The 27,103-nt window shown below is 39.1% G+C and overlaps 1 protein-coding gene across 3 annotated transcripts in view; it reads right to left on the bottom strand.

Annotated features, from left to right (window-relative positions):
* LOC135263748 (contactin-5-like) overlaps positions 1-27,103 on the bottom strand; it is a 382,506-nt gene that overhangs the window by 67,337 nt on the left and 288,066 nt on the right. For all 3 annotated transcript variants that reach the window (XM_064352101.1, XM_064352104.1, XM_064352102.1), the window contains 4 exons: positions 24,248-24,429; positions 19,699-19,835; positions 18,673-18,802; positions 13,425-13,569 (listed from right to left, as the gene is read on the bottom strand). In XM_064352101.1, the coding sequence (XP_064208171.1) occupies positions 13,425-13,569; positions 18,673-18,802; positions 19,699-19,835; positions 24,248-24,429 (594 nt within the window). The remainder of the gene's footprint in view (positions 1-13,424; positions 13,570-18,672; positions 18,803-19,698; positions 19,836-24,247; positions 24,430-27,103) is intronic.

Below are 27,103 nucleotides of genomic sequence, written 5' to 3'. Positions count from 1 at the left end.
TAAAACTGTGGGAAGCACTGACTATGGCGCCATGTTGGCATCATGTATTGAATTAAAATGTCTTGAATCAATTTGTCTCATCACTGATAGTGATGGCAACTTATGCTCCTTTTGGCTCCGTTCCTTCAAAAGATTAGTTCATTTGGTTAATTCGTTCATTCATTCCCTACTTCTAGAAAAACCAAAATGTTGTTCAGTACATCGTATGTTTGCTGTGTACTGTACACAGTAGTACCCTAAATGTAAGGTATCTGCTCAGTTCAACGTTGTTAACCAGCTAATTGCTTAAATTTACCAAAATTACTAATTAAGTACTTCAGTGATATAATCTTTTTTTTGCTGACACTTCATTGAATGAAGGATGCAAATAAAATATTATTTGACATATAAGCTACATGTTTTAAACACTTGTAACTGTTACATCAATATCCAAAATGAAAAGACAAAATATGCATATGGATGGTATGGTGTGAATAATGACTTGACATAGCTGACTCTTGTATTAATACAGAACAATCATTATGGATAAAAGCATTCCATTAAATACAGTTGTAGTGCAAAACAGGGTTTACCTCAATTTGAGTCCACCTTAAAGAAGCATTACAGAAAATATTATATAATCAAGCAGTAGTATGTATTATTATCCATTTTTTTTATTATCAAGTACTACTATCAAGTAGTACTAATGCTGGGATAACTAGCTACTGGCATCAGCACAAGTCACAAAACTCATTATATATTTGGTTTGGTTTGAGTAATAATGCAACAGCGAGGAGTGCCTCAGATATTCAAGTCTCACCTCTTGGGAAAAATATACTAATTACTTTACAAGGTCAAGATTGTCAAATGATATAGTCAATAATGGAAATACACAGGATGTCCTTCATTTGCAGCTATTTTGACCGGCTTTTCATTTAAGACTATCGACTTTCATACAAATGCTGCCCCGATAACTAGTTACCGGCTTCTTGGTAAGTCATGAAATCATTGTATTTGGTTTGTACAATAAAGAGAAGAAGGAAGAGCGGGTGCCAGAGATGACAGTTTCTGCGCTTGGGGGAATTGCCAAAAGACCAAATATATGATGCAGAAGACTCAAGGCAGTTTGTTCATTTGCAAGATTTCTTTGTTCGAAAAGATTTCTTTGCAATCTTTTGGATTTGTTTGTTTGCGACCAATCTAATTATTAATTACCTATCACTAATTACTAGACTTTTGTAGATGAGTTGTGTGTGACAGCATCCTCACATCCACTTTTTAAGGGACTTCCCACATGGCAGCTGAACCTGCTCCAGAGGCAGCTTGTCTTAATCTGTGAGTCAAACTGGGATAATCTATATGGCTTTGTCTCTCAGTCCACTTGTTTACTCTGCTTGGATAAGTGCTGTCAGACCCAGACCCTGCATGGCTTGGGGCCATCATTCACGCCCCAGAAACAAGAGCAGTGCTCAGTGGAGCAGGGGAATTAGAGGAAAAGAGGGTCAATGTGGGCTGTTTTTATTAGATTTTTCCTTTTTTCATTACCACAGCACTGGAGCTGAAACGGGCTATAGGTCGCCATAGAGCCGTGGATTGTTAAGAAACGAGCTGGGTGTGAAATCGAATGAGAAAAAATGTCAGTCCATTCATGAACAGTTCATTTATATGATCTCTCCTTCTTCTCTCTGTCTCTGATTCTCTCCCTCTCGGTCACACATATGTTCACAAATTGATTTTTAATTATAATATAGCCAAGGAAAATGATCCATAGAGATTCCTTTGCTTCAATCACAGCAATATGAAGGGACTGCAAAGCCTCTCAAATGTGAAATAAGAGGTTTGGCTCATCTGAAAAAGAAGGCAGGAGTGGGAGGGGGAATCTGAATGGCAAATGATAAAGAACAAAAGAACAAATGAAGCTCAGACTGGAAGGCCTGTCTGTTCCACCTTTACATCGCAGTGTCAGTGTTCACATATGGTGGGGCAGACACAAATACAATTACTTTTAAATACTTATTTAGAAATTATTTGAAATTCAAATTACAAAATGTATTTGAAAATACATTTAAAGATTACTTTCAAATATGTATTTAAAAAAGCATTTAAAATACTGAATTTTCAAATACAAAGTGTTTTATTTAGTGGAATTATTTAAAGCCAGTGCTGCAACATGCACAAGCTTTTGAAAAATTTGAAAAGCACTGGATATGCGAGAACCTGCGAGAAGCATTTTGTCTAATTAGAGGATAGTATTTTGATGAGAACGTGTCAAGTGACTGCTGACGGCCCCAGTCCAATTATAGCACTTTCCATTGTTAACTGGTAGTGAATATGCATGGCTGAATTCTATTTTTTCAGTGTCTAACCTTACAAAATGTAAAAGATGGAACTGTACATATGGCTGTTGAACACTCTGACAACATAAAAAAGAGTAAATACAATAAAATACCACTAACTTTAAAAAGACTGCATGGGTACAAATAATCTGGAAAGTAGCTTATCAAGAAGTCTGAGTTTTCCATCCCCTCCATGCAAAGACATGTACGGGCATTTAGGCTACTGCCTGTTAGAGGCAGCGCATGGGTTGTTTAAAATTGCCAGCGTAGGATACCCTTGCCCATAATCCAAATTCAACTCCTAGCCCCTAGTAGTTCCCCTGGAGTGTCCTCAGTATAATAACTCACTGAGATCACATCGAGGGCCACTCAGAAAGATTGTACAAAGAACTCTGGGATACCCCTTTCAGTTTGAAGCAGAAATATTTCAAAATATTTTTCAACTGTATGTGTATTTTAACTTGTTGGTGCAATCCCCTAGTGGCCATGACGCTGGCATCATGAGATTGTTTAACTCTGACTTTCAGTGTTCCTGCAACCAAACTATGAGTTGAAACCCAAACTCTGTGTTCTAGCATTATTTGTAGACAATTCATTTTTGAATTCAGGACAACTATGCCAAACACGGAGTTTCTAAGCGCCACCATTATCGCACCTGTCCTCCATTTACCAAGCACCCCCTCCCTGCAGTCTCATCTGCAACTACATCCCCCACCCACAACACAAAAGACAATAGTGTCTATCTCATACATAAAAACATTCTTTCACCACTAAAAATTTGTATTCTGTCATAGCAGCAAGATAAAGCCAACAATAGCCAAAGGTATGCGAGTACAGCTGTGAAAAACGCTGCTCACTGAAATAAACGAGGAATTATAGTAGAAATATATTATGGCATTCTACTATCAATATCTGTGACTAAATATGGAATAAATATAAAATCTCACTGGTTTGACACGTAAAGATGTTCCTTTCAAGTTTCAGTGGGCATTTATTGTGTTCAACAATCCGTTTGTGAAATATACGTTCATTTGTGATGCCTGGGTACCTTCCAAAATAGCTGTGCGTAATACCACACATAAATGCATTTATATAGCGCTTTTATCAAAAGCGCTTTACAATTGATGCCTCTCATTCACGCATTCACACACACACTCACACACCAACGGTGAAAGGCTGCCATGCAAGGTAGCAATCAGCTTGTTGGGAGCAATTAGGGGTTAGGTGTCTTGCTAGAGACCGGCAACCCTCCGACTGCCAGACAACCGCTCTTACCTCCTGACAACCGCTCTTGTCTTCCTTTTTAGTACAACCTGGCCTGATTGAAAATATCCAATAGGTGAGAGGATAAGCTTTCTATCAATGTATAATATGTATAATTTTACTTTTGGAATAGTGTTTTATAACCCAGCGTAACTGAAAGTTTTCTCTCATCATCTCCGCCTTACGCATTCACTCTGGAGTAGCAGTAAAAGACACTGCACCCGGTGAAACATTATCAATGAGTTTCGTCATTTCTTGGAAATATTATTATTCTTGAGAATTTCTGAGCATGGCTAATGCATTTGTTTGCTGATTGACTCAGCTGATACTATTTTCTGGACCAAGTCAGAAGAGGAGAACAACAGCATTGATTCTCTATCTCTATCGACTGAGCACAGCTAAGATTTCTTCATCGATATGTAAGTGTTACTACTCTAAATATTTTGGTTATATACGTTATTTTTGAAATTGAATGTCTTTAAATAGGTTAGTGGTATTTTATAATTAATATATTTCACATTGTAATGTAAGTGTAAGTTGGTAGTTCAGTCGGTAGTTCAGTGGGGTTTGTGTTTAATGCACCGGATGTGACGTGAGCTGGAACATTGCCAAAGCGTGGTGGACGGTTTAATATTGTTTTAATGTTATCCCATCCCCATACAAGAAAACATGACATACTGTCGAGTACAAAAAAACATACAAGAGTTAATGATTACACATTTAGGTGCTGTATCATTTTGTGTGATAATGTTTTTGCATTACGTTTAAATCTGATATTTTAAATCTTTTATCTTAAAGTTCCATAAGGGGTACATTTAAATACATTTATAATAGACAAAAAGCATTTTATTCATTTTTGGAAATGATTTGTATATGTGTCTGGACCCCTACATATTTTAGACCACTGTACTGATGGAAAGCTTGTAATTCCCACTTGAAAATGATGCAAAAGTGAGCTTCTTCAGTCAAAACAGTTGATTTGTAGTGAAATACATGATTATGTTGTGATTTACAGCACTGCATAATTAAAATATGTTGGATAAATTTGGAGACACTGGGTACACTTGCTTACTTTTTGCTTCATAGACCTTTAGTAGTTCTGCATATCCACCCTTAGATTTTATGCACTTGTGGTCAAGGAGTTTTTGATCCAGGCCATGTATAATTTAACCTGTTTTGTATATAGAATCTCTCAGTATTTCATTGCAAACTAAAAAAGAGCAAATTCACTTTTGATTTTTTGCCTAGACAATTGCATTTGTGGCACTTTATTCATTGCTAAATTATGAATATAAATTAATATAGTTAGTATTATAAATGGTACAAATGCTTCATGTCCTGCTTCATTTAAGCCGTTTTTCAAGTCTCTGTGATGCTCACATCTGGAGTGATAATGCTTGAAATAATGTACCCCCTAAATGGGCAAAGATTGGGCAGGTTTGGCATGTATGCAAAGGGGTTAATATTTTTTTTAAAAGGCTCTAAATACAATTTGAAAAAGTATGTGGTTTCCCAGGAAAATATTTATTTAAATGAATGTATTTTTTAAATACTATTTGGGATAAGTATTTGGTTTTCCAAAAAAATAATTTTAATAAATCAAATATAAATTATTTAATGTGTAAATGTATTTGAAAATACTTCAAATGTATATTTAAGTACATTTTCAAGTGATTGTTGATTGGCCACACACAAGTCTAGCGGTTGCACTGCACATGAAGTGTCTTCCCATGACCCTGTGCCTGACAGCGGTGTGATAAAAACCGGTAGCTGACAGTGTGTGCTTCCGATAGCCGTAGGCGCTTGTCAGAGCTTAACGGAATAGTTAGCGGAGGTTGCGACAAGAACTAATGATAAATACAATTGGGCATTCCAAATTGGAGAGAAAAGGGTGAAAAGGCATTGAAAAGATTAAAATATGCTGCATAAATTACACAACACTGCAGTATTGGAGTCTGTAGTCTAACTCAAATGATCAATGCAGGGCCTGTAGAACCAGAACCTGCTGCTTATTTTTCCATTAATGAAGTATCTAATTAACAGAAACTGGGAAATTGAATTTTAACAGCTTGATTTTTGCTGGTCTGTACATCATTTGCATAAGCCACCACTCATCAGTGCTAATGCCCTACCCTTTCTGTGTTTTAGCTTACTTCGGTCTACACTTTGGAAAAGTCCACAAACACAAAGATCCAAGGTATGAAATCGATGGGAGCCAACGCTGCAGACTGGCCTCCTCGGTTTCATTTTCCCGCCTTTGATGAAAATGTCACAGGCCGCCAGGCATGATAAAATCCATAAAAATCTATAATCAAGCACATCTCTTCTTGCATAGCTGGAGATGGGTATGTTTAGGAATATTTGCTGATACAAACTGCAGTTTTATCTTAGCCATTTTTTTTTATCACACACGAACAGACACATACATACACACACACCCTGGCCCCCACCAGCTGCTGTAAATTTGGTTCATTCACAGATCATTCATGATTCCCTGGTTGATGCGACCAAGAGGCTTGACCTTTTGCGCTCCCTTATAAACAAACCTACACCTATTGCTGTCAATAAGCTGCTGAGTTGTTTTAAGAAATTATGCTATTAGCTTCTCGTGGGACCTATGGAGGCACAATATCTCATAATACGCTGCTTCCAGCAGATTGAGTCTGACATAATGTGACTTTCCCTAAGAGGTATGAGGCAGACAGCATACTGGGTCTTTACATAAAATGGATTGCAAACCTTCCCTGTCCAATTTGATTCCTCCAAACATTCGGCAAGGGAGGCCATTTTCAGAATCATTATTTTCAGCAGGAGCATTGACAGGGCAAGAGAAGACACGCCAAAAAGGAACAGATTATTCAAACCTAAACAGCATGCGCAGAACCATCCAATTTCTTGGACCAATGATTATGCTATCTTTACACAGAGCTAATTCAGTTTGCCACAAAATATTTAGTCACAGGGATACATTTTAAGATAATTTCTGGCCTTATCTAAATATTTTGAGGGAGTTAGATGCAATTATACTGGTTTAACCTCTTAGCGCAAAGCCCCTAGTGGTCGGCACGCCCACGTGCCGAGATTACTGAACTCAGATATTCAGTGCTACTGCAACCAAAGTACGGGTTAAGAACATAAACGCGTTGTTTTAGTTTCATTAGTAGACGATACACGACAACTATGCCGAATACGGAGTTTCGCAGTGCCACCATTGTCGCTCTGGTCGTTCATTTAAAGCCGGACATCCACCGCACGCATAGCGGCCGCGAGCGCATGACGCACATACTACGCGCGTAAGTGAAGCATAGTTGAAGTACTGTTATTACAACGGCAGTGGGCGACGTCCTCTACACCAGCTGTGAACGCGGCGCGAACCGGGTGCGACACAAGCGAACTGAAGCGTAGTTTTTTCGCTTCTGTTCTATTTTTCTGCTTGCACGCGTCATGATGACCTGTTTATACACAGAAATATGCTCTAAAATGCTAGGTATACAAGCTCTGATTTATATTTCATCCTTATATTAGGCTACTGGGGGTGTGTCCCTAGTTCCCTCCCAGATATTTTATAAGCAGCTAAAAAATACCAGCCTTTCCATTTTTGTATTGTCCTTGCAGAAAAAAAAAAAAAAACCGGAACCTGGGGAAAAGGCAAACTTAGTTTCGCTATCTTATTTTGCGGAGGGGGTGGGGTAAATTTGAAAATACACCACAGAAAAACGTAGCCTATTGAATGATGTAGAAGTGAATGCACCGAGCAGCAGTTTGTTAGCTCGAGTGTTGGAAGGTAGTTTTTAACCAACCATTGCTCAGCCTATTTGACTTCTCCGATGTCTTCGTTTGCATGGTTTCAAAAAGGGCTTGTTAATAAAAATCAGATAATCCACAGAGCTTTAAAAAATCTGATTATTTAGTGGTCTTGCCGATGAAAATGCGTCTATTTTATAAATGAAGTTGTAAGCAAGCCTTTATTTCACTTGTACTTCAAAGCTTCCGGTGTTCATGGCTTTGTGGTGTTCATATCCCTTCAAGTTTAAATTGTTACGCTGATTTTTATGATTAGCTGATTTTACAAAATCTGATCCTATAAATGTTTTGACGTGAATGCAAGACGACACGGGAATTCCCAATGGTTGATTACGGATTATTTATTATTATTATGATCATTACATATTCTTCATAAAATTGGCACGCTTGTTAACCAGGCAAATTAATTAATAAAGTTTGAGATTATTATGTAGGCTACGTTGCGATTTAAGTTTATGGTAATTCTTTAAAGCGTTTACTTTCTCACGTATTTACACGAGTTAACAAAATATTACCAAATTAACAAACTGAAAAAAGTCTCTCACCACGTATTCACTTAACCCATAATCAACAGTCGTGAACAAACGTGAAATACAGGATGTAATCCCACTGCAGACGACGAGAGCTACTAGGAATATAGAGCTTTAAAGTAATAATCTCGAAGATTTTCATTAAAATAAATGTCTTTTAAGTCACTATCTATCGCTGCATTGGGTAACACAATGGTGATTAGGGTCTATTTTTATATTCATTTATTCTATTATTATTATCATAATTCATGATTAAAAAACTTGGTGTCTGTGGCGACATTCCCGGGAAAAAATCACAAGCGCCAGTTAGTGCGTGTTTCATCACCCTCATGGTGGTCGCCAGAGAGGGTAGCGGAACTAACGCAACAGGCTCTTCAACTCACTTGTGTGTGAGCGGCGTACTGTTTTTTCCGGTGTCTGCAATAACAGAGAAAGGGGGGGTTGGGGGAGTTATGGAACCCTAAAAAGTTTTTGTGTAACATGAGAGATAATATTATTTGTTGATGTAGATTTCGTATTACATTTAATGACAATGTAACTTTACTAAATTTCATAGCTATTTGCACAGCTAACACTAGCTACCGGACCATGTCAAGAAAGACAACATTAGTTTAGACAACGTTGCGCACAGTATCCATCTCTCATATCAGGTAACGTTGCGTTAGCTAGCTAGCTAATGTAATTAACACAATCTAATGTCGGCTAACAATTAGAAAAAATTAGTCGGCTAAAAAGAAAAAAACGCTAGCTAACGCTACCGTCCGGTACCGACCTCGCAATCCGTCTCTCGAATGCAATGCTACCTTGTTGCAATGTTGCAGTGTAGCTAACTTAAGGCCAGTTCAGATCAATGATTCACAACGAGACTGGGTGCAACTTGCAAAATTCCAAGACGTCTGATTGTAAATGTTGTAAAACTGCACTTGGCGATTTGACAAGGATGGTCTTTTAAAACCTCAGGGCAGGCAACGGCTCTGCTACTAGCCAGTTCACACCGCTGCAATTTTCTCTACAACATTCTAAAACCGTTTCGCCTAGTTGCGAATCATTGATCTGAACTGGCCTTAACTTTAGCATTATTTACATTGCCATCGAGTTCATCAATATATTATAATGATCGGAATAAAGCCGGGGTATGTGGAGCAGAGTCTGATTTCTGAAGACGTCATGCAGGAGAAAACTAAATAAAAGAATACGGCAGTATGGATTAGCATTGTTATTATTTTATTACGCTTCCTCATATGTTCCTTCAGCCTTTATACCCTTTTTGATGAAATCTCCTTTGTTTTTGTTTTATTCTTCTTGTTCGGCTGATTGCTAATTTAAACCAGCTCAGTTATCTCGAACAGTTAGTAGCAAACAGAACACCAGGTAACATTTGCAAGCAGTTGTTTCAATACCACACAACAATCATTCACGAAAAGACTGCTTATATGTGCCGATACAATGCACGAGCCATGCGAATCCCAATTCTTCTCTGCGTGTAAGATGTTCATACAGGGCAAAGTGATAGTCGTTGCAGAAACTGATTACCGCTTCTCGCCATTGGCACCGCCATAGAGAACGAAACTGAAATCTTCGAGATTGTCACTTTAAGCAAGCCTTTGTGCGACACAAACAGAACCCATGTAGACACACGACGCGCCGCGCTGTGCTGCCGCGCTGCTTACGCTACGCGTGCGGTGTGTGCCCGGCGTAACACGCACCCCCTCCCTGCAGTCTCATCTAGAAAACACCCCCCACCCTTGACATAATGGACACTATTGTCTATCTTGGCATTCATAAAAATATTCTTTCACCACCAAAAAATCGTATTCCCTCATAGCAACAAGAAACCCGACAATAGCCCTAAGATATGCCTATACAGCAGTGAAAACGCTTCTCACTGAATAACAAAATAAACGAGAAAAAGTTTTTTAAATGATACCATGTCATTCTACAGTCAATATCTGGGAGTAAACATTGAATAAATATACAACCTTACCATTGGTTTTACGCATAGAGATGTCCCTTTTGAGACTGAGTGGTCATATATGATTGACCTGTGGAAATATCGTCATGGTGATCTGGGTACCTCAAATTAGCTGTGCGTAATCAAACTGTTGTGTCGGCATCGTTGCCTTTTCGTAAAGTTCTGGCTTGATTACAATTCATTTATCAGTAGGTAGTATAAGCTTTCTAAGGTATAACATGTCTATCTGCTTTGAATAGCGTTTTATAGGTCAGGTAACAAATTTTCTTAGCACGATTCACTAACGCATTACTCTGTGGTAGTTGCACCTAAGGTGGTCAACATTTTTTAATCGGAAAATACATTAATTAGACTTCTGGATCACTAACAAGCATATGTTTCTATAGATCAAGTTGGAATACTTTATTATGTGATGCTTTCTGGAGCATACAAGCCATATGTTTGCTGATAGACCTAGCTGACATCGTTTTCTGGAGCAAAACAGAAGCGAATAGAACAGTATCATTGATTTACTGTCTTTGTCTCCATCTACTGAACATAGATGAGATTTCATCATTCGTCTTTAAATAGGTTAGTGGTGTTATATAATGTGGATATTTCACACTGTAATGTAAGCATTGGATGGTAGTGTAATAGTTTTTGTGAAGCATGCAACAGTGATGACGTGAGAGTTGGAACATTGCCAAAACGTGTTGGATGGTTGAAAATTGTTTTCATGTCGTCCCATCCCCATACAAGAAAACATACGAGAGTACAGAGTATAGAAATACATACAAGAGTTAATTATTACACATTTAGGTACTGTACCGCATTGTGTCAATATTTTTGCATTATTTTTTAAAATCTGATAGCAATGTTTCATCTTAAACCTTCATAAGGGGCTAATTTATATGCTTTATAATGGACAAAAAACATTTTATTTAATTTTGGAGAGATTTTGGATATGTTTCTGGACCCCTAGATATTTTAGACCACTGTACGGACTGAAAGCTTATAATTCCGACTTGAAAATGATGCAACAGTGATTTTCTTGAGTCAAAGCAGTTGATTTGTAGTGAAATACGTGAATATGTTGTGATTCACAGCAATGCATAATTTTGGATAGATTTGGAGATGCTGGATACACTGCTTAGTTTTTGCTTCATACATCTATAGTAGTTCTACATATCCACCCTTAGATTTTATGAACTTGTGGTCAAGAAGTTTTTGATCCAGCACATGTATAGTTTAACCTGCTGTATATATGCAATCTCTCAGTATTTCATTGCAAACTAAAAAAGTGCAAATTCATTTTTGATTTTTTGTCTAGACAATTGCATTTGTGGCACTTTATTTCTTCCAAAATTATGAATATAAACTAATCTGCGTTAGTATTGTAAATTGTACAAATGCTTCATTTAAGCCATTTTTCAAGTCTCTGTGATGTTCACATCTGGAGTTATAAAGCTTTAAATAGGGTACCCCCTAAATGGGCAAGGATTGGCAAGATTTGGCATGTGTGCTAAGGGGTTAAATTAGCAAATATCCCTCATAATGGAGTAATCAATTGCCCACTGTACTGGTTTTAATTAGCATTTTACCCTGCACATTCAGATAAAAACCAGTCATTAGCTTATGTTGATGTTAAGGGGAGGCACCACCGTTTAAAACAATGATTTTGGTTCCATTTGTCAACTTTGATATTTTTTGATATTTTGCTTCTATAACGTCTATAGTTTCATAAAATGAACAAACTAAAGGTAAATAATTGTTATAAATACTTAATTTAGATGATAATATAACACGAAGAACACGAAGCATAAAATGAGCTTATGATAGCATCTTTTATGATTAAATGCCTCCGTGGTTTTAAAACTGACCTGGTTGAATCATATATCATTAAAAAGCTTGTTTCCTGGAGCGTATAGCCAGTATGACCATATGTGGCTATTTCCTTTGCTGTCACTGTGAGGAAGGACAAAACACAAGCAGAACTCTTCGATTTCATTTACATTAGCAAATCTTGTTTTCTTCAAAACTGTATATTGCCCATAGGGTATTCAATTTATCTCAACTTTAACCATAGATACAGCTACATAATTTTACATACTGCTTCTTAAATGTTATAGCTAGGGTGTGTCAGAGGCTTTTTTTGATATGTTTTGTCATTTTCATTTTATGTGGCATTTTATCAGTAAAAATAGGTATAAAAAAAACGTTTTTTTCAGCATGTACATATTGTTTTTGCAATAATTAATGAAAAAAAACAATATTTTGACAAAAGCCTCTGGCAAGCCCTAACTATTGAGTTATTGATCACATTAAAAAAAAAAATCAGTTCGGATTTTATCAGTTGAGCTTAAATATTGAATACCTTATATGCAAATTAGTGCATATTTAATGAGCAAATAGCTCATATGCATATTTTAAAAATAAAAAAATGAAAAGTCATAATACAAAAAAACCTTCTATTTGTGTGTTTATTCAACTGATAAAATTTCATTTTGATATGAGTAAAGGAATTTTTTTTCCTATTAAGGGGTGGTGCCCCTGGCCAATTCATGGTCCAGACATAGCATACACGGACCGGACTCCGCTGGGTTCCGCGCGGTCAAAATGACGAAATAGAGGACCTCAGCGTACGTCCGCCTTGGCATGTCCGCGCGAAGCTCAATTTTTGTGACCACGCGTACCTAGCATACGCGTACCTGTGTCACACAAATTATGGCTCGGTATGAAACTGTTTCACATCGACATGCATTTCATGTGGCACCAGAAACACGCGGTGATGCGGAATACACAAAATAGACATGGAGTGGACATTTGAAGAGAGACTGGCTGAAGAGGTGAGAAGGTACAGGCACCTATGCGATTCATCCCAACGGGATTATAAAGATTTTCAGAAGAACAACAATTCATGGAGAGAAATAAGCACAACGCTGCGCAAGGACGAGGCCATGTTGTTTACAGTCTAACCTCCAGGGAAAAAGGAAAACGACGCACAAAGGTTGTGGGAAATGTAGGGCTTTGGTATGCGGTGGTACGACTGGAGTATGAAAGGGCGAATGACTGCGGACTGTCCGTCCGCACAGCGTATGCGCCCTGTACTTATAGACTATGTAAAAGCCTTAAGGCTCACAAATGAATTGTCGTTTCTGAAAACACACAGGTATAGTTGTCCCTCATAGAATACGCAAAGCTTAGATGGGTTTTCACTCGGTATAATGTTTAGTGTAAAATCAAATCCAGCAGTGTGTATTTTACTGCGGTAGAATCCTTTTTTTATCCTCAATGGACTCAATTCAAGTTAAGCACCTTTACATAAGAATGCAATGGCAGTGCCCCATATGGGATTGGAAAATGCAACCTTTGAGTTACAAGCTCAGCTCCCTAACCATCATACTGCTGTATTCAATTACCCAGTAAAGGTCCCCAAGTAGAAATGCGTGCAGTGTACTGGCGATATTTTAAGTGCCTGTGCTGTAAAATTCAGGGTAGTTGACAGGGTCGGTAAGCCATAATAACATGACTTTGTTAAAGGAGTGCTCTGATTGGCTGTACCTCTTGTTGGTCTGTAGCCTCCTGTCCCCTCTCCTCCAAGTGATGGTTGCTCTGGGAGACGCCCGGGGCTTGCACTCGAGTGACACATCCCTCCCCACGGTGGCGATGAGCCTCACATGGCTGGGCTGAAAGCTGGGAGCTGACGCTGTCCCAGGAGTGAGAGAGTTTCTGTCATTATTACGATCTTGGGTCATCGCTATGCGCACAGTGCATTTTACTCTGACAGAGGGCATTTGATCCCTCTTGAACTCACATACTCTGTTAGAGTTAAATGAACTCCATTAACATTCCACTGTGTAGCAACCACTACACAAGTGTGTGCCCCATTATAATACACACCCCTTCAAACCATCAAGCTTTTAACACACTTAAAGCTACGCGATATAGCTCTCACTCCAAGCTATCAATAACAACTGGTAACCTATAAGGGACTAGCTACAGTGTAGCGGTCACTAAAGAAACCCTGGCTGACTTAAACCTGTTTTAGGTTGCAGTATAGTCTCAGAGATACACACACATAAATATCTTGTTTATTTTCCATTTATTCAAATCAGACAAGGTGAGAAGGGGACAGTTGTCATAAGTGTCGTTACATAACAGTCTTATAATGGGTAAGGGAAATGTTTCAGATAAATAAACCCACAGAGACCCTTGGGTGGTGGCGGATCCGGATAAAGGATGTTTTAATCATGAGCGGTTGCATTGTTTTGCTTACGTAATCTCTGTCTGTAAAGAGTTTCCAGCCCCAAATGGGAAAATAAAGCAGTCATCTGCCTGGAACAGCATTTGCGGATAATTAGTCGTTATTAGAGACACATCGTTACAGGAGCTCTGGGACAGAAGCGCTCTCTGCATGGGTCATGTTGTATTCAAAGGTTTTGCATAATTAAAACGAGGCCCGTTGGTTTGTCTGTACACCATATCATTTCAATTGCCATATCTGGGTAATAGTGCATTGGAGTGATCACTTTCAGCAGAAAAAAAGTGTAAGACAAATCAAAACAGTTTGCAGCGCTTTCGTTCCTTGCCTTTTTGCTTACAGAAAGTGCAAAAGGCTAAATGAAATGAAATGGTTCATTAGGATTGAAGAGAAAAAAATTATAGAAATAGACACTGCCATTTGTCATTGGGCCTGCTTTAGTGAATCCAACCTCTTTTATGAAAAAGTGATTCATTATATATTTTTTTATTACTGTGATTAAATTCTGAATTTGGGGAAAACAATAAAAACAATACACTGTAATTGCTTTTGTTTATTTTACCAAGGACATTAGTTTTCACAGTGCCAGGGAGAGGTCACGTATATCTCCATTGTGTTGAAATATAAGGGAAAGCTAAACCTTTTAAGGCACTGTTCTAGTGTGTGGATGGACCCAATGGGCTGGTATCCATTACAGCACTGTTCTAGTCTGTGTATGGGCCTCATGGGCAGGTATCTGTGAAGGAACTATTCTAGTGTGTGGATGGGCCCCATGGGCTGGTATCTGTTAAGACACTCTTCTAGTGTGTGGATGGACCCCATGGGCTGGTATTTGTTAAGACACTCTTCTAGTGTGTGGATGGACCCCATGGGCTGGTATCCATCCCTGACTGTGCTGACTGTTGCCAGCAGCCCCACAGGACAGTGTAACTGGCCACAGTGTCTCCGGGGATGGGAGAGATTTTTGTCGCCATCTCATCATGCACCAGCGACCCCCCCGCAAACTGCACATGAAGTGTCCTCCTTTGATCCCATGTCGCTGCAAGCCCAAGTGGAGGTGTAAAGATCGCTTCACTACGAATTTGCTTAATGATTCTAATGTTTTTAAATGTCATGTCTCTGTTCAACACATATAATTCCAATCTACCTTAAATTGCAAATAGTCTCCAAAATCTGCGACTGATTAACACCAGTTGCACACTGGTAGTTGAAACTGACATGAGTTAAAAGCAGGTGAGAAAGGAGTGGAAGGGAGGCAAGTTTCTTTAGTAAAAAACTTCTGATGTTTCTACCGTGAAAAACATTCAGTTTCTGTTTGTATAAAAAAATAAAAACCTTTTGGCAATGCTGTTATTAAGTCATTCTCTTAGGCGAAAGGTCCACCCCACAGGTGGACTGTGGAGTGAATAGAGCAGTGGCTGGCTATCACATGCTTTGGAGAAGAGTGCCTTCATGTGTGAGCTCCCCAATTTGACAGAGAGGCTGTAGTGTGAGCATGAGCTCGCAAACGATCGGTTCCAATTTTGGAGTAAATGGGGTAAAATCTATTAAAATTGTGAGAACTCACTGGGTGCCCAGGACAGACATGTAAATCATTGGCCTACTGACAGTGCTCAAGGATGAAACGGACATGGTATGGGTGAGAGCGAGGCATGTGGCTCAGCGTCAGGCTGCCAGGGGCATCAGTGTGCTGCTAGGCCTTGTCAGGAAATGTTAGCCAAGCACTGACAGACATTAACTGAATGCCAAAAGGGCTGATGATGTTTCTATCAAAACCTGGCCTGGTAGCTCTCTCCCAGATACTGTGACCAAGAGGACACCTTCAGCATCGGATCAGAGAGAACATTGGAAAATTTACAAATAAATACCAGGGTTCCTCTTTTTCTTCACAAAAACAATTTAGGGGATGCTGATTTTGGTGATTGGCCAAGCTGTGTTTGTGGTTTGAAGGAAAAACAAGAAATCACTTGCTTATTAAGGACAAAGTTAGTACAAACAGTCATTGCACTTTTTTTTTTTTTGGACCACAGCCGTGCAGACTGTGGACAGATTCACTGATCCTTATAGCATGTGAGCTGTCTGATGTAGTGGATTCAATAAGTTTGATGAGCAATCCAGTTAATTAGTCAATCCGTGCAGTGCTGATTCATTTTTAAATAATTATTTAAAACAGTGTTCAGACTTATCTGTATTCAGAAACAGTGTGGGGCAGACTGCTGGAGCAGGGGGAGGGGTGATGGGACGATGAGCATGGGCAGAGACAGATAAAAATATACACAAAATGCCTCTCAATTAAATGTATCTCTGAACTACAATCACATTGATGCTTAGGTTTATTTCAGATGGCACAGAGGTACCTTGCAAAAAAGAGGCAAGCAACCCATACTACATGTGAATGAGAAAATGCAAAGGCATGACACATCTCTCCATGGGGTCTGTCTGGGTGACATGCTTGACTGGAAAAATCTTTCATCCTAACACGCACAGGAGCCTATTTATTTATGTAATTATATTTATTTAATGTTACAAGCATTAAAAATAATACCCTTTGTTTTGTCTGTGCAGTGCAAATACAGTAGGTATATGTCTGCATGAGAATGCATGTTTGATGACGATCCCCTCCACTGTGCCTAAATTGTGCTTTTTGCTATTTACTCTGTGAATGTTTTCTGAACCATTGGGAAAAGCACATAAGCACTTAGACCAGGCTCTCTCTAAAATTACTAGTTAAATCATCAGAAGGAAGCAAACCTTGGGGCTGTGACCAGCCATTTCTTTGATCCCTGGACAGACTTTGAAAAACCGTAAAACTCAAGGCTTTTAGGCAAAAGTGAACTTCCTTTATTTTTTTTATTTAGTTGCACAAAGCAGTAAAGATATACTTTATTGAACCCTGTGGGGTAGTTAGTTTGCATGTGACCCATCCTAGCTGCATAGGAGCAGTGGGCAGCGTAGTGGGCAGCCACTGTGTAGTGCCCAGAGACCAACATTTGAGGCCCGTGCCCAGATCAAGAGCAATGGCAGGGAGCACACAGTACCTAACCTGCATGTCTTTCAGTGTGTGGGAGGAAACCCATGGGAACATGCTAGCTCCACGCAGCGAGGATCCGGCTAGCGAGGACTTAAACCCAGAATCGCCTTGGTTAGGAACCAGCGCTTAGCAACAGTGCTAACCACTGTGCCACCATGCTGCCCTCATGAGGATTACAGTTAATAACACCAAGAAATGTGCAGGGGCTTCTTTAAAAACCAAATAATTCTAATGTTCTAGGACTACCATGATTGAATAACTGAATCAATATTCAGGTTCGTATGATGAAACATACATTGTAGTATTAGTGAGAAAGCAACAACAAAAATCATAACAAAAAAGAAATTAAGGAGTATTGGCAGTTTACCTAATACAATAACAATTGATTACATGTCAATACCAATCGAAAATGAGAGGCTCTAAACTAAACAGAAAAACATATTGTGTGGCTGAACATTAAAACTGAAATCAGAGAGCTCAATAAAGACTCATAGTTTCATTTTTAACACGATAGAGGCCGTGATTTTTTACTTCCTATTATTGTTAAACCTGACAACCAGTGGTGTCCGGCTTTCTGCACCCACAGCAACCTAATTTCATAAAGATTATGAAACCAAGTTATTTCTTGTTATTTTCCATTTTTTGCAATAAACCTATTTCCTTGCAATAAAGGACACAACTCAACATTTGTATTTCTAAATTATATCGGTTTTGTAGGCTACGGGAAAAATGCAGGCTATCAAGGCAAAACAAGACAAAACACAAAATGGAAAAGCTAGTTAAAGAAATACAAAGTGCAATGTTTTTTTTAAGAAGTAATGTCTTCACTCAACAAATTCAACACACTTTCTCCTGTCCCCTGCTCTCGCTATTTGGAATGTGCGTCTACACATGCACTGTCTCTGTCCTCTTGCTCATCAGTTACACAGAGTACACACAGCTTTGTTGGTTTGAGTGAGCTGGGACCACACACAAATCGGTTATATGTCACACAGTTGTCACGCAGTCTCTGTTTCAGTGAAAAACTGAAAAATTGTGGACTAAATAACTACAATGCCCACTATTGTTCATCACTACTCTAAAGTCTTTATCAGCGTCAACATACAATTGCAGTAAATTAATTCTGCGTGATTATTTATACAAAATTAGTTTTGATGGTGCTTCATTGCTATCAAAGTGCTTGAATGAGCACTGGTCATTTAGTTGCTGAAAAGCGTGCTGAAGGAGAGAGTGACACATTCACTCCAGCACTGGTGCCTATTGTTGGGCAAATGATTTTTGTCTAGAAAATTGCCCGTATTTATTTACTGAGTCAATTTTTTAGACTTTTAAAAATGCATTTTAAGCCCAGATATTTGAGAAATGTAATGCAAGGAGGAGGGTATTGCATTTACACTTTTGAAGTCATTTTCATTCTTATGTCTAAACAATGGCAAAGTCTAAAACTGGCCTTTTCAGTTTGAAGAGAAATTAAAATAAAAAAGGAAAGAAAAGTTTAAAAAAAAAAAAAAACATACCTAAAATCTTCAGTTCTGCACTGGAGTAGATGGCCCCATATTTGTTTTCAGCCACACACTGGTACATGCCAGAGTCAGCCTGCTGAACACCATGAATCAACAGCTCTCCATTCACCATCTCCACTCTGCTCTGTAGCCAAGGAGACATGGGTTATTCACCAGAGTTTCAGCACCAGGGACAGCTCTCAGCTGCATCACTGGAACTGCATAGTTTTATGTCAAATCTTAAGGAAACTGAATATACTGTATGATCAGAAAATGGGAAAATTATACTCTTATACAAAAACAACTGCTCAGAGACACAAGTAATGATGTGTCACAATTACATACCACCATTTCATCACAAAACATTAACAGCATTTTTCAGTTCATGAATTGAACTAATTGAATTCATTCAAATTTGAAATACAGATGTAGCAATCCTGGATCATTGCCAGTATGTATGCCTTGCACAGACAACCAATGTAGTATTTTAGTAATGAAGGAAATGGCGTGATAGCATAATATGAAAAATAAGCAATGATCCATCTGTTTTAAACGATCTATATACACACTACCACATTATATATTCTGGCAGAGGTCAAACCTGAGAAAAGGCGTCTAAGTCAAAAGAGTGATAAAGTGAACTGCATAAACTTGCACATTGTGCAAGCTGCTTGTGCTGTCAGTCAAGTGAACTTTTGGAAAATGCTGCTTCGATAGAGTCAACGTGTGACACTTTCAAAAGGGAAAGCACGCGCATAAAATAATGAATAAAACAACCCCTGAGGAGAGCACTTCCACAACAGGCAGACTCCTTCTTCACTCTGGCAGTAAAAAAGGCCTTGGTTCTTAAGGAGATTAATGACCTCCAGTCTCCCACAGCTGAAATCAGAGAGGACTGCATGGCCCGAGCTCTAATTTCCTCTGAAGGATGTGAAAACCTCCAGAGTCAATCAGCTCTGTGGAGGCTCCCTGCGGCATTAATCCTCCTGCACTGTGCGCCTCGCGGGCTGAGCAGCGGGGATGTGCTCGGCTGCTGAATACCTGCGGCAGGAGGGGGGCGCCGTTGCGCAGCCAGCGGTACGTGGGTCTGGGCTTTCCCGTGGCCTTGCATTCCCACTGCAGCTGCTCCCCGCTGTCCAGCTCGGTGTCGTTTATCATTTTGATCCATTGGGGGTAGGCTGGAGCAGGAGGGGACAGCCACACAGGGACATTGTGAGTGACACAAACGCACGCACACACACACACACACACACACACAGACATACACACATATATACTGACACACGCATGCAAACATGCATACGTATTGGAGCATACACACGCACACACACGCAGGCACACACAGCTTTGAAACAAGTTTCCATCACTCACTAGGTCTGTCCACATTGTGTGAATGAATGTAGTACTCAAAGTCCATTCGCAGAAGTGCATCGATCACAAACAGGTATGTAGTTGTCTTGGTGACAATTTAATTTCCTTATTTCAACATTTATTGGTTTGCATGGATTTACTGACAGGCAACGACTGTATAAGTTTATTGCGCCACGGTTTATTGCACTGTCTTTATTTTCACTTTTAAAAATAATCATTACGCATATTAACTATTTATTATTATTGATCCAAACATGTTAAAAATGGCTTTCAATTAATAAGTTATCAGATCATTTAACTTGTCACCGTAAGTGCAAAATGAACATAAATGATCCAAATGGTAGTGCAATAAAGGCAGTGAACTGTGGTCTGTGTGATGGTGTGATGAAAAGAATGTGAAAGCTCTTTCAGTCTTTCACAGGTTGCTTATGCCTCACAATACCTCTATTTGTATTGCTTTCCTTCGCCAGCCTCAGTGCACACAGTCCACCTTTCAAAGTGATATAGGAACACAGGCTGGCACTTTGCTACAAATGCAAACACTGACTGCATGAGGAAGGCCTATGCAAGCAGATAATAAAAATGCTATATGATCATCTCAAGTCGGCATTAATCAGAGGCAGGACTCTTCCAATGCAACATAAGAAAAAAATTGCCAAAATATTACCAAACCTGTAATGCAAAGTCAACAACTCCAGTGTTAATAAATCAAATTGGGGCAGTTTTACTCCGCAGCAAATCATTTTACCGGTATTTTTACCATGTGAAAATGAAGTGGTGCCTTTTTAATGTGCTTCAACTTTTCTTAAGATTAACAAAACACCAAAAGACAGTAGTTGGAGACAGTTGGTTAAGCAGATGCCTTCACATTTCGACATAGCTCCCTGTGGTATCCTACTGGACGGTATCATTCGGTCTGTGGTTCAGCTGAGGACAGTATGTCTGTGCTAAACTTCTGCAAAGGCACTGCTCCATTGAACGGGTACAACTGTCTGAAGTCAGAAAGCCTAGGGCCCGTCTGCCTGCCCAGAATACTGCTCACTCTGTGGCCACTCGCCCTGAAGTCACATGATTCACCAGTGTGATAAACTGTGCCGGGACCCTGGGGGTCCAGATGCTGCATGGGTGGGGGTGGGGTGGATAGTTGATAGCAGATCAATCCCTGCCCACTACATATCTGTCAACTTATTATTATTCTAATTTTTTAATTTAATTTAATTATCATTATTTTTTATTATTCAATAGTATTTAAAAGAAAGACTGCTACTAATGGTGGTTAGTATTATCATTGTTATTAATAATAATAATAATAATAATAATAATAATAATAATAATAATAATAATAATAATAAATATTTTCATAATATTTTCATATTACCACCTCATCCTTTCAAAAGACTTCAACTGTATATTTTTCAATACAATTTTTAAGTTGAAATTAAACTGCCAGCATACTGTACATTCTTGTCTTATTACTAAATGTTATTTTCAGTGTGTTCTTTTTCCAACATGATTTTTTACAGGCTGTAACAAGTTTCCTTTTGCCATCAGGCAGAAGGCAGAACCCCCTTCTATAACCACTTTGTTTATTTTCTTAGCAGGGGCTCATATTCCGTATAATATTGTATTTTATAATATTTTCAGTTACTCTTGAAGGTGCAATGGAGGCTTAAGTACCCATTCCAGTTCTCTACCCACTATTCCACCCCACATGCTCATTTACATATAGGCTGTATGCATATGAGTGCATACAACAAACATTCAGGCAAGGAACAGAGATGAAACCAAGTTATCAGTGTCATGACCAATAGTTAGTGTCACCACAACATACAACATAGTAAATACCACAAAATAACGTCAAATAATCCTTAAGGAAATAGAAAATTGTGTTAACTGTAGCTTAATGGTAAAGGTAGTCAACCCAGAATAAATGCTCAGGATTCAGGTTTTTTTGAATGAAGAAGCAGTGGCAAATGGCACCATGCCCTTTGCCACGTCTCGTTCTTTGCAACGGCCTTGACTGCATTTGCATTCAGACAGTCCAATTTTTCACAGGGCTCCTGGCTCCAAATACACTGTGAGTTTTACAGGGTGAGAATCATTGTGTTTCAATTCCATCTCATGCTTGAGAAAATCCTGAATAGAATTTGCACAACAGAAAAAAGGCATTAATCTTCCTTCACAGTGTACTGTAGCAAAGGTTTGCCCTCACAAACGCTATACAATTCATACTTTATAAATACTGTCATAATATATAATGCTATCATGTGAACTACTGAGATAATACTGTGAAAAGTCCATGTTGCCTGTTTAACCATCCATAGCAGAATGTGAAAATGTTTACATTGAGCCATGGACTAATTGCAATGACAAAGCATATGACAGTGAACGCATGTCTCTACTGTAAGGCATTATTGTCATAACAAGCGGAACATAATTCAAAATAGAAAAAAATCACATCTTGTTGAGTAATATACACTCAAATCTTAATGAAAATTTACATATGGTTTTTTCAACTACTCCCTGGGGCCACATTCTAATTAAAAATACTATGTGTGGGCCAAACAATTTACACACACAATTTATAAAACAATGCATGAACACAATATGTTGTTAATGCGTGTACATAGATGCTTAAAATATCCATAGTTAATACTTAATCTATCACTGGTAGGAAACACAGTGGAGATGCATACTCTTTTTTGTGGCACCTAATTACTAATTCCATTTCTTATGCATATAATGGCCAAGAGCACGTCTTTGGTGGGATACATTTAGCCCCCAGGCTGTCCACTGAATAGCCTTGGTTCACACCATGCTTCAAATGCATTCAGGCCATTTTAGAGATCAAGATGATAGAGAACTGAATAGTTCCATAGTGTCATTTTGTTTCTTGGTTTCAATATGACATCCTGTAAAAACCTGCTTAGTAAAGGCTGTGGGATGCTTGTGTATAGACCTGCTTTTGTGCGGACCTCAAGAGAAAAGCAAGCATCAAGCAGAAAAGAAATATAGTGAGACCAAAAAAATCTGTTTTTGTCCTGTACAATTTTCTATTCAGCACAAATCATTCTGCAATTCTTGTGATCCATGATGGTTTTGGAACATGCCCCAGTTTCAAAAGCCAAGACTTAATAAAAAGGAAACATAACATTTATCTTAAATCCAGGCAATATTCCATACTTTGTGACAGGAAGCATAATTCACCCAACTCAGTGACATAATCTCAAAGATAAGAACCGACAAGACCTTAACTTTCTATGGGGGGTGGCCATCTTAGTGCAGGAAAATGAGATCAGTTGTTATGGTGGCAGAAACAGCCTGATATAAATCTTGGTTCAATAAAGCGAGAGCTCAGCTTGCTGCCTCTGCCAAAGGACACTATATAGGGCAGAAAGAGAGGGTTTTTCAGTTAGACTTCTGTTGCTGGTTTCCTTTATTACTAAAAAAGACAGGTTTCAGTTTACTCCAGGGTTGTATCCCCTTGCTGTCAGGAAACAAATAATTAAATGCCATTCAAAATGTATGAGGTATATGTGGAGATATTTTTAGTTTTGAATATCCTGTCAAATTCAGATATCATGACAATGAGCAATGAGTATTTAAGAAATAAACTACACCCAAGGGTTTTTGCAACCAGACTTTCAATTAAAACTGCTCATACTGTATTGGAGATGAGAAATGAGTGGAGAAAAGTTCGTTTTTTTTTTCAAACATCAGACTCTGCCATTCACGATGATTCATGATAATGTGGTGCCAGTCACACGATAATGGGAGTCTGTTCCTGGACAAACAAATTATACTTTATGTTTTGCCTAGCAGCCACAAAACATAGGCTGTTAGTGCACAGCGGTGGGTGGAATTTTCCATTTGTGATTTCTCTCACTGACATGACTGAGGCCAAACACTCTTTTAATGCTAATGGGGGCACCATTAGATTGGACACTGACCTGAAGCTATCTTAAGACCCTTTAACTCTGGCACTAATGGTAGTACCACTAGCATAGACACTTACTGTAAATTTGCAGTTGTCCTAAGGCCTTTGAGCCTTAAATCTAACAGCAGCATTGTTAACTCAGACACACACTGTTGACTTGTAGCTGCCCTTAGGTACTTTAGCAATGATGCTAATGGCAGGACCTTTAGCTTCAACACTCCCTGCAGACCTAAAACTGGCCTAAAGTCCTTGAGCAGTGGCATTGTTAGCTCAGAGACTTACTGTAGACCTGTAGCTGTCCTCGGAAGGCATTTCCTCCACGCGGATTCTCCGCTTTGCATTCATAGGTGCCAGAGTCCTCCAGCTGAATGTTTGGAATCTCCAGAACAGCCTGGGACTTCCGGAGCCTGGCCTTTTTGGGGATGTTTCCATTCATTTTCCTCCAGGTGATGGTGGGGACTGGGCTATCAATGAAAGGGGGAAGGCATTCTGTGTCACAATGTGCCACTACTGCACTCTGTTTAGCGTTAAACTCCAATCTTGGAAAGCCACATTGTCGACTGGTTCAACTCCAGTCCTGAAGAGTTGCAATGCCTGCAGGTTTAACTCCATCCTGGAGGGCTGCAGTGTCTGCAGGTTTATCTCCAGTCCTGGAAGGCTGTTGTGCCAGCATGTTTAACTCCATTCCAGGGGGGTCACGGTGTCTCCAGGTTTAATTCCAGTCCACTATGATTTTCATTCAATCAGCAGTGAATTTAAGACGTGTGTGGATTCTTTAGCCAATCAGATGTCCTGGAACTCACAAAAACCTGCAGGCAACTGCAGTCCTCCAGAACTTGAGTCTGGCACCTCTGGTTTAGCTGGTCATGGTAGAAAGAGGTTGATTTGATTCCTTGTGTACTCTTGTGTTTGTATTTAAAATCAGGGGTGTACGACAAAGGCCTGCGCCTTTTCAAATCCTAAAAAGACACATCCCCTGTTAACACAATTCCACTACGACACAGCCAAACAAACTATGGTCTGGCAGGTGACGTGCTGTATTCCTGAGACGTAAAGCTACCTCTTAATGTCACCTTGACAGGATAACAAAGCAATCTTAGCATTTGTTCTGAGCAGGGCACCCTGGGAATGTAACAATTAAGGATTTGCGCTGCCTTAGACAGGAATAAAACAGCACCCTAACTGTGCGACACAGCATGACGTGCTTGCTGGTGATGGGTTCATCTCCTTCTGCCACACATGTAGCGTCTGCATTCATAACAGGCAAAAACAGGGAGGTTCCACGCATTCTTGTCTGCTGCAATGTGTGTCTTTGCACCTTGACATTTATCTTTTGTTTGAGAAAAATATGCTAATATGTTTCTTCCTTGTGTGCTTTGCCATTCATCAAGAAACACGGCCTCCTACAGAGATACATTTAATTTTCATGAAAAAGAAAATTAGTACAGATCCATAATTAAGTAAAATGAAAGGATGCCCGCTGTATGTATGTGAAATACCATGTCCTTTGTGAGTCCTTTTTCTTCTTAATAATGTTCCAAACAATTGATTTTGATTAGCCTAAGGTTTGGCTGATGTCTGACTGTTTTTTCTTATTTCTCAGCCTCATAATGGCTTCCTTGAATTTCACTGGCACAATTCTGGTCATCAGGTTGACAAACGGCAAAAACCGACTCCAAAGGCAATCAAAAGGCTAGCATCAAAACTATATACTTAAATAACTCTCACACTTGCCTTAAGGAAACAATTGAATACACCTGACTAATCAGAAACACCTGTGACATTATTTGCCCCAAACATTATAATGCCCTGGGGACAATTTATAAAAAGTGCAGTAATGTCTAGATGGTGAAACCAAAATGCATTGAAAAACCTTTTAATGCCCTCAAATAAAATGCAGTGAATGCACACTTTAACCACATGTGAATTGTTTGATTACAAATCTAAAATTGTGGAATACAGAGCCAAATCAATAAAAACTATGCAGTGGCTCAAACTGCTGTAATTCAGTGGTTTTTTAAGACTCAGTAACAAATGTTAGAACACATTCATAAAAAAATTATGATCCAAAATATAATTTACTTCTTACAAAAAAATGGCCCCACACTTCACTGCTTGTTTTGTACCCACCATCCTCAGGCAATGGATTTCAAAGCAGTGGTACAGAATTATGACCCACTATATTTCAAGCAGTTGAGCGCTGGAACTAACCTGTGATTGAATGACATGCATATCTCGAAACCTCAGCAGTTTTTAAACTGCTGTAATTAATGTCAGTTACTGCAATCTGTCAGCAACACCAAGCTGGCACAAACTTTTAAAACACAAATAAGGAATCTGCCACAACATTTATTAGGTACTAAAGTCAGATAATTTATGGAAGTGCAGAATCATGGGCTGGGTCAAGCCCATAATTCAGATGTAGGCCTTCATCTAAACAGTAAAATGTGCAGTGTTAAATCAACTCTTACGGAGTACGTATGGTCCCTGTTGGACTCATAGAGACAGAGCGCAATTAAGTCCCACCCACACCCGGAGGGGAAAACAATTCATCGCTCTCCATTGACTTTGTATTGCGTGAAGGTGCCTTCTTGTCACTTGTGTCTGCTAGCGAACAACAGAAAAATGCCTAAAAGCTGCTGTGTGGTGGGATGCACTACCAACAGGATAAAGAATCCAGAACTAAGTTTTTAATAATTGCTGTCCCCATTCGCTTTAGCTTACAGATGGCAGAGATGTGGGCGGGAATTTGCGAGGCTATCATCATTTCTGTAGTCACAACGTCTAGCTCATTATTGTTAGTAAGTTTAGAACGAATAGCCAGTTTGTAAAACAAGAAAGCGAGGTAGCTTTAATGGTAATGGAGTCTAGCTAGCTACAGGCTACAGTATGTTACTGTCATTCGAATTAATTTGAAGGGACACTGAGATAGACCGACATTATTGAGTTTGTCAATATACCTCTCTGGTAGACATAGGGTGCTAAAATAATCCTTTGACATGCTTAAATAAAATGTTTTTAGCTAGCTACAGGCATTTTGTTAGCGTTTCAGCCCTTGGTTGCATATTGTGGCGCCGATTGTTTTCCCCTCCGGTGGGCGTGGTTTTCAGAGTATGACGCGTTGCACTGTCTCTACAT

This window comes from Anguilla rostrata, chromosome 9 (assembly GCF_018555375.3).
Source record: "Anguilla rostrata isolate EN2019 chromosome 9, ASM1855537v3, whole genome shotgun sequence".
NCBI classification, from domain to species: Eukaryota; Metazoa; Chordata; class Actinopteri; order Anguilliformes; family Anguillidae; genus Anguilla; species Anguilla rostrata.
Note: the sequence above shows the minus strand (reverse complement) of the source record. Positions and strands in the feature narration are given on the sequence as shown.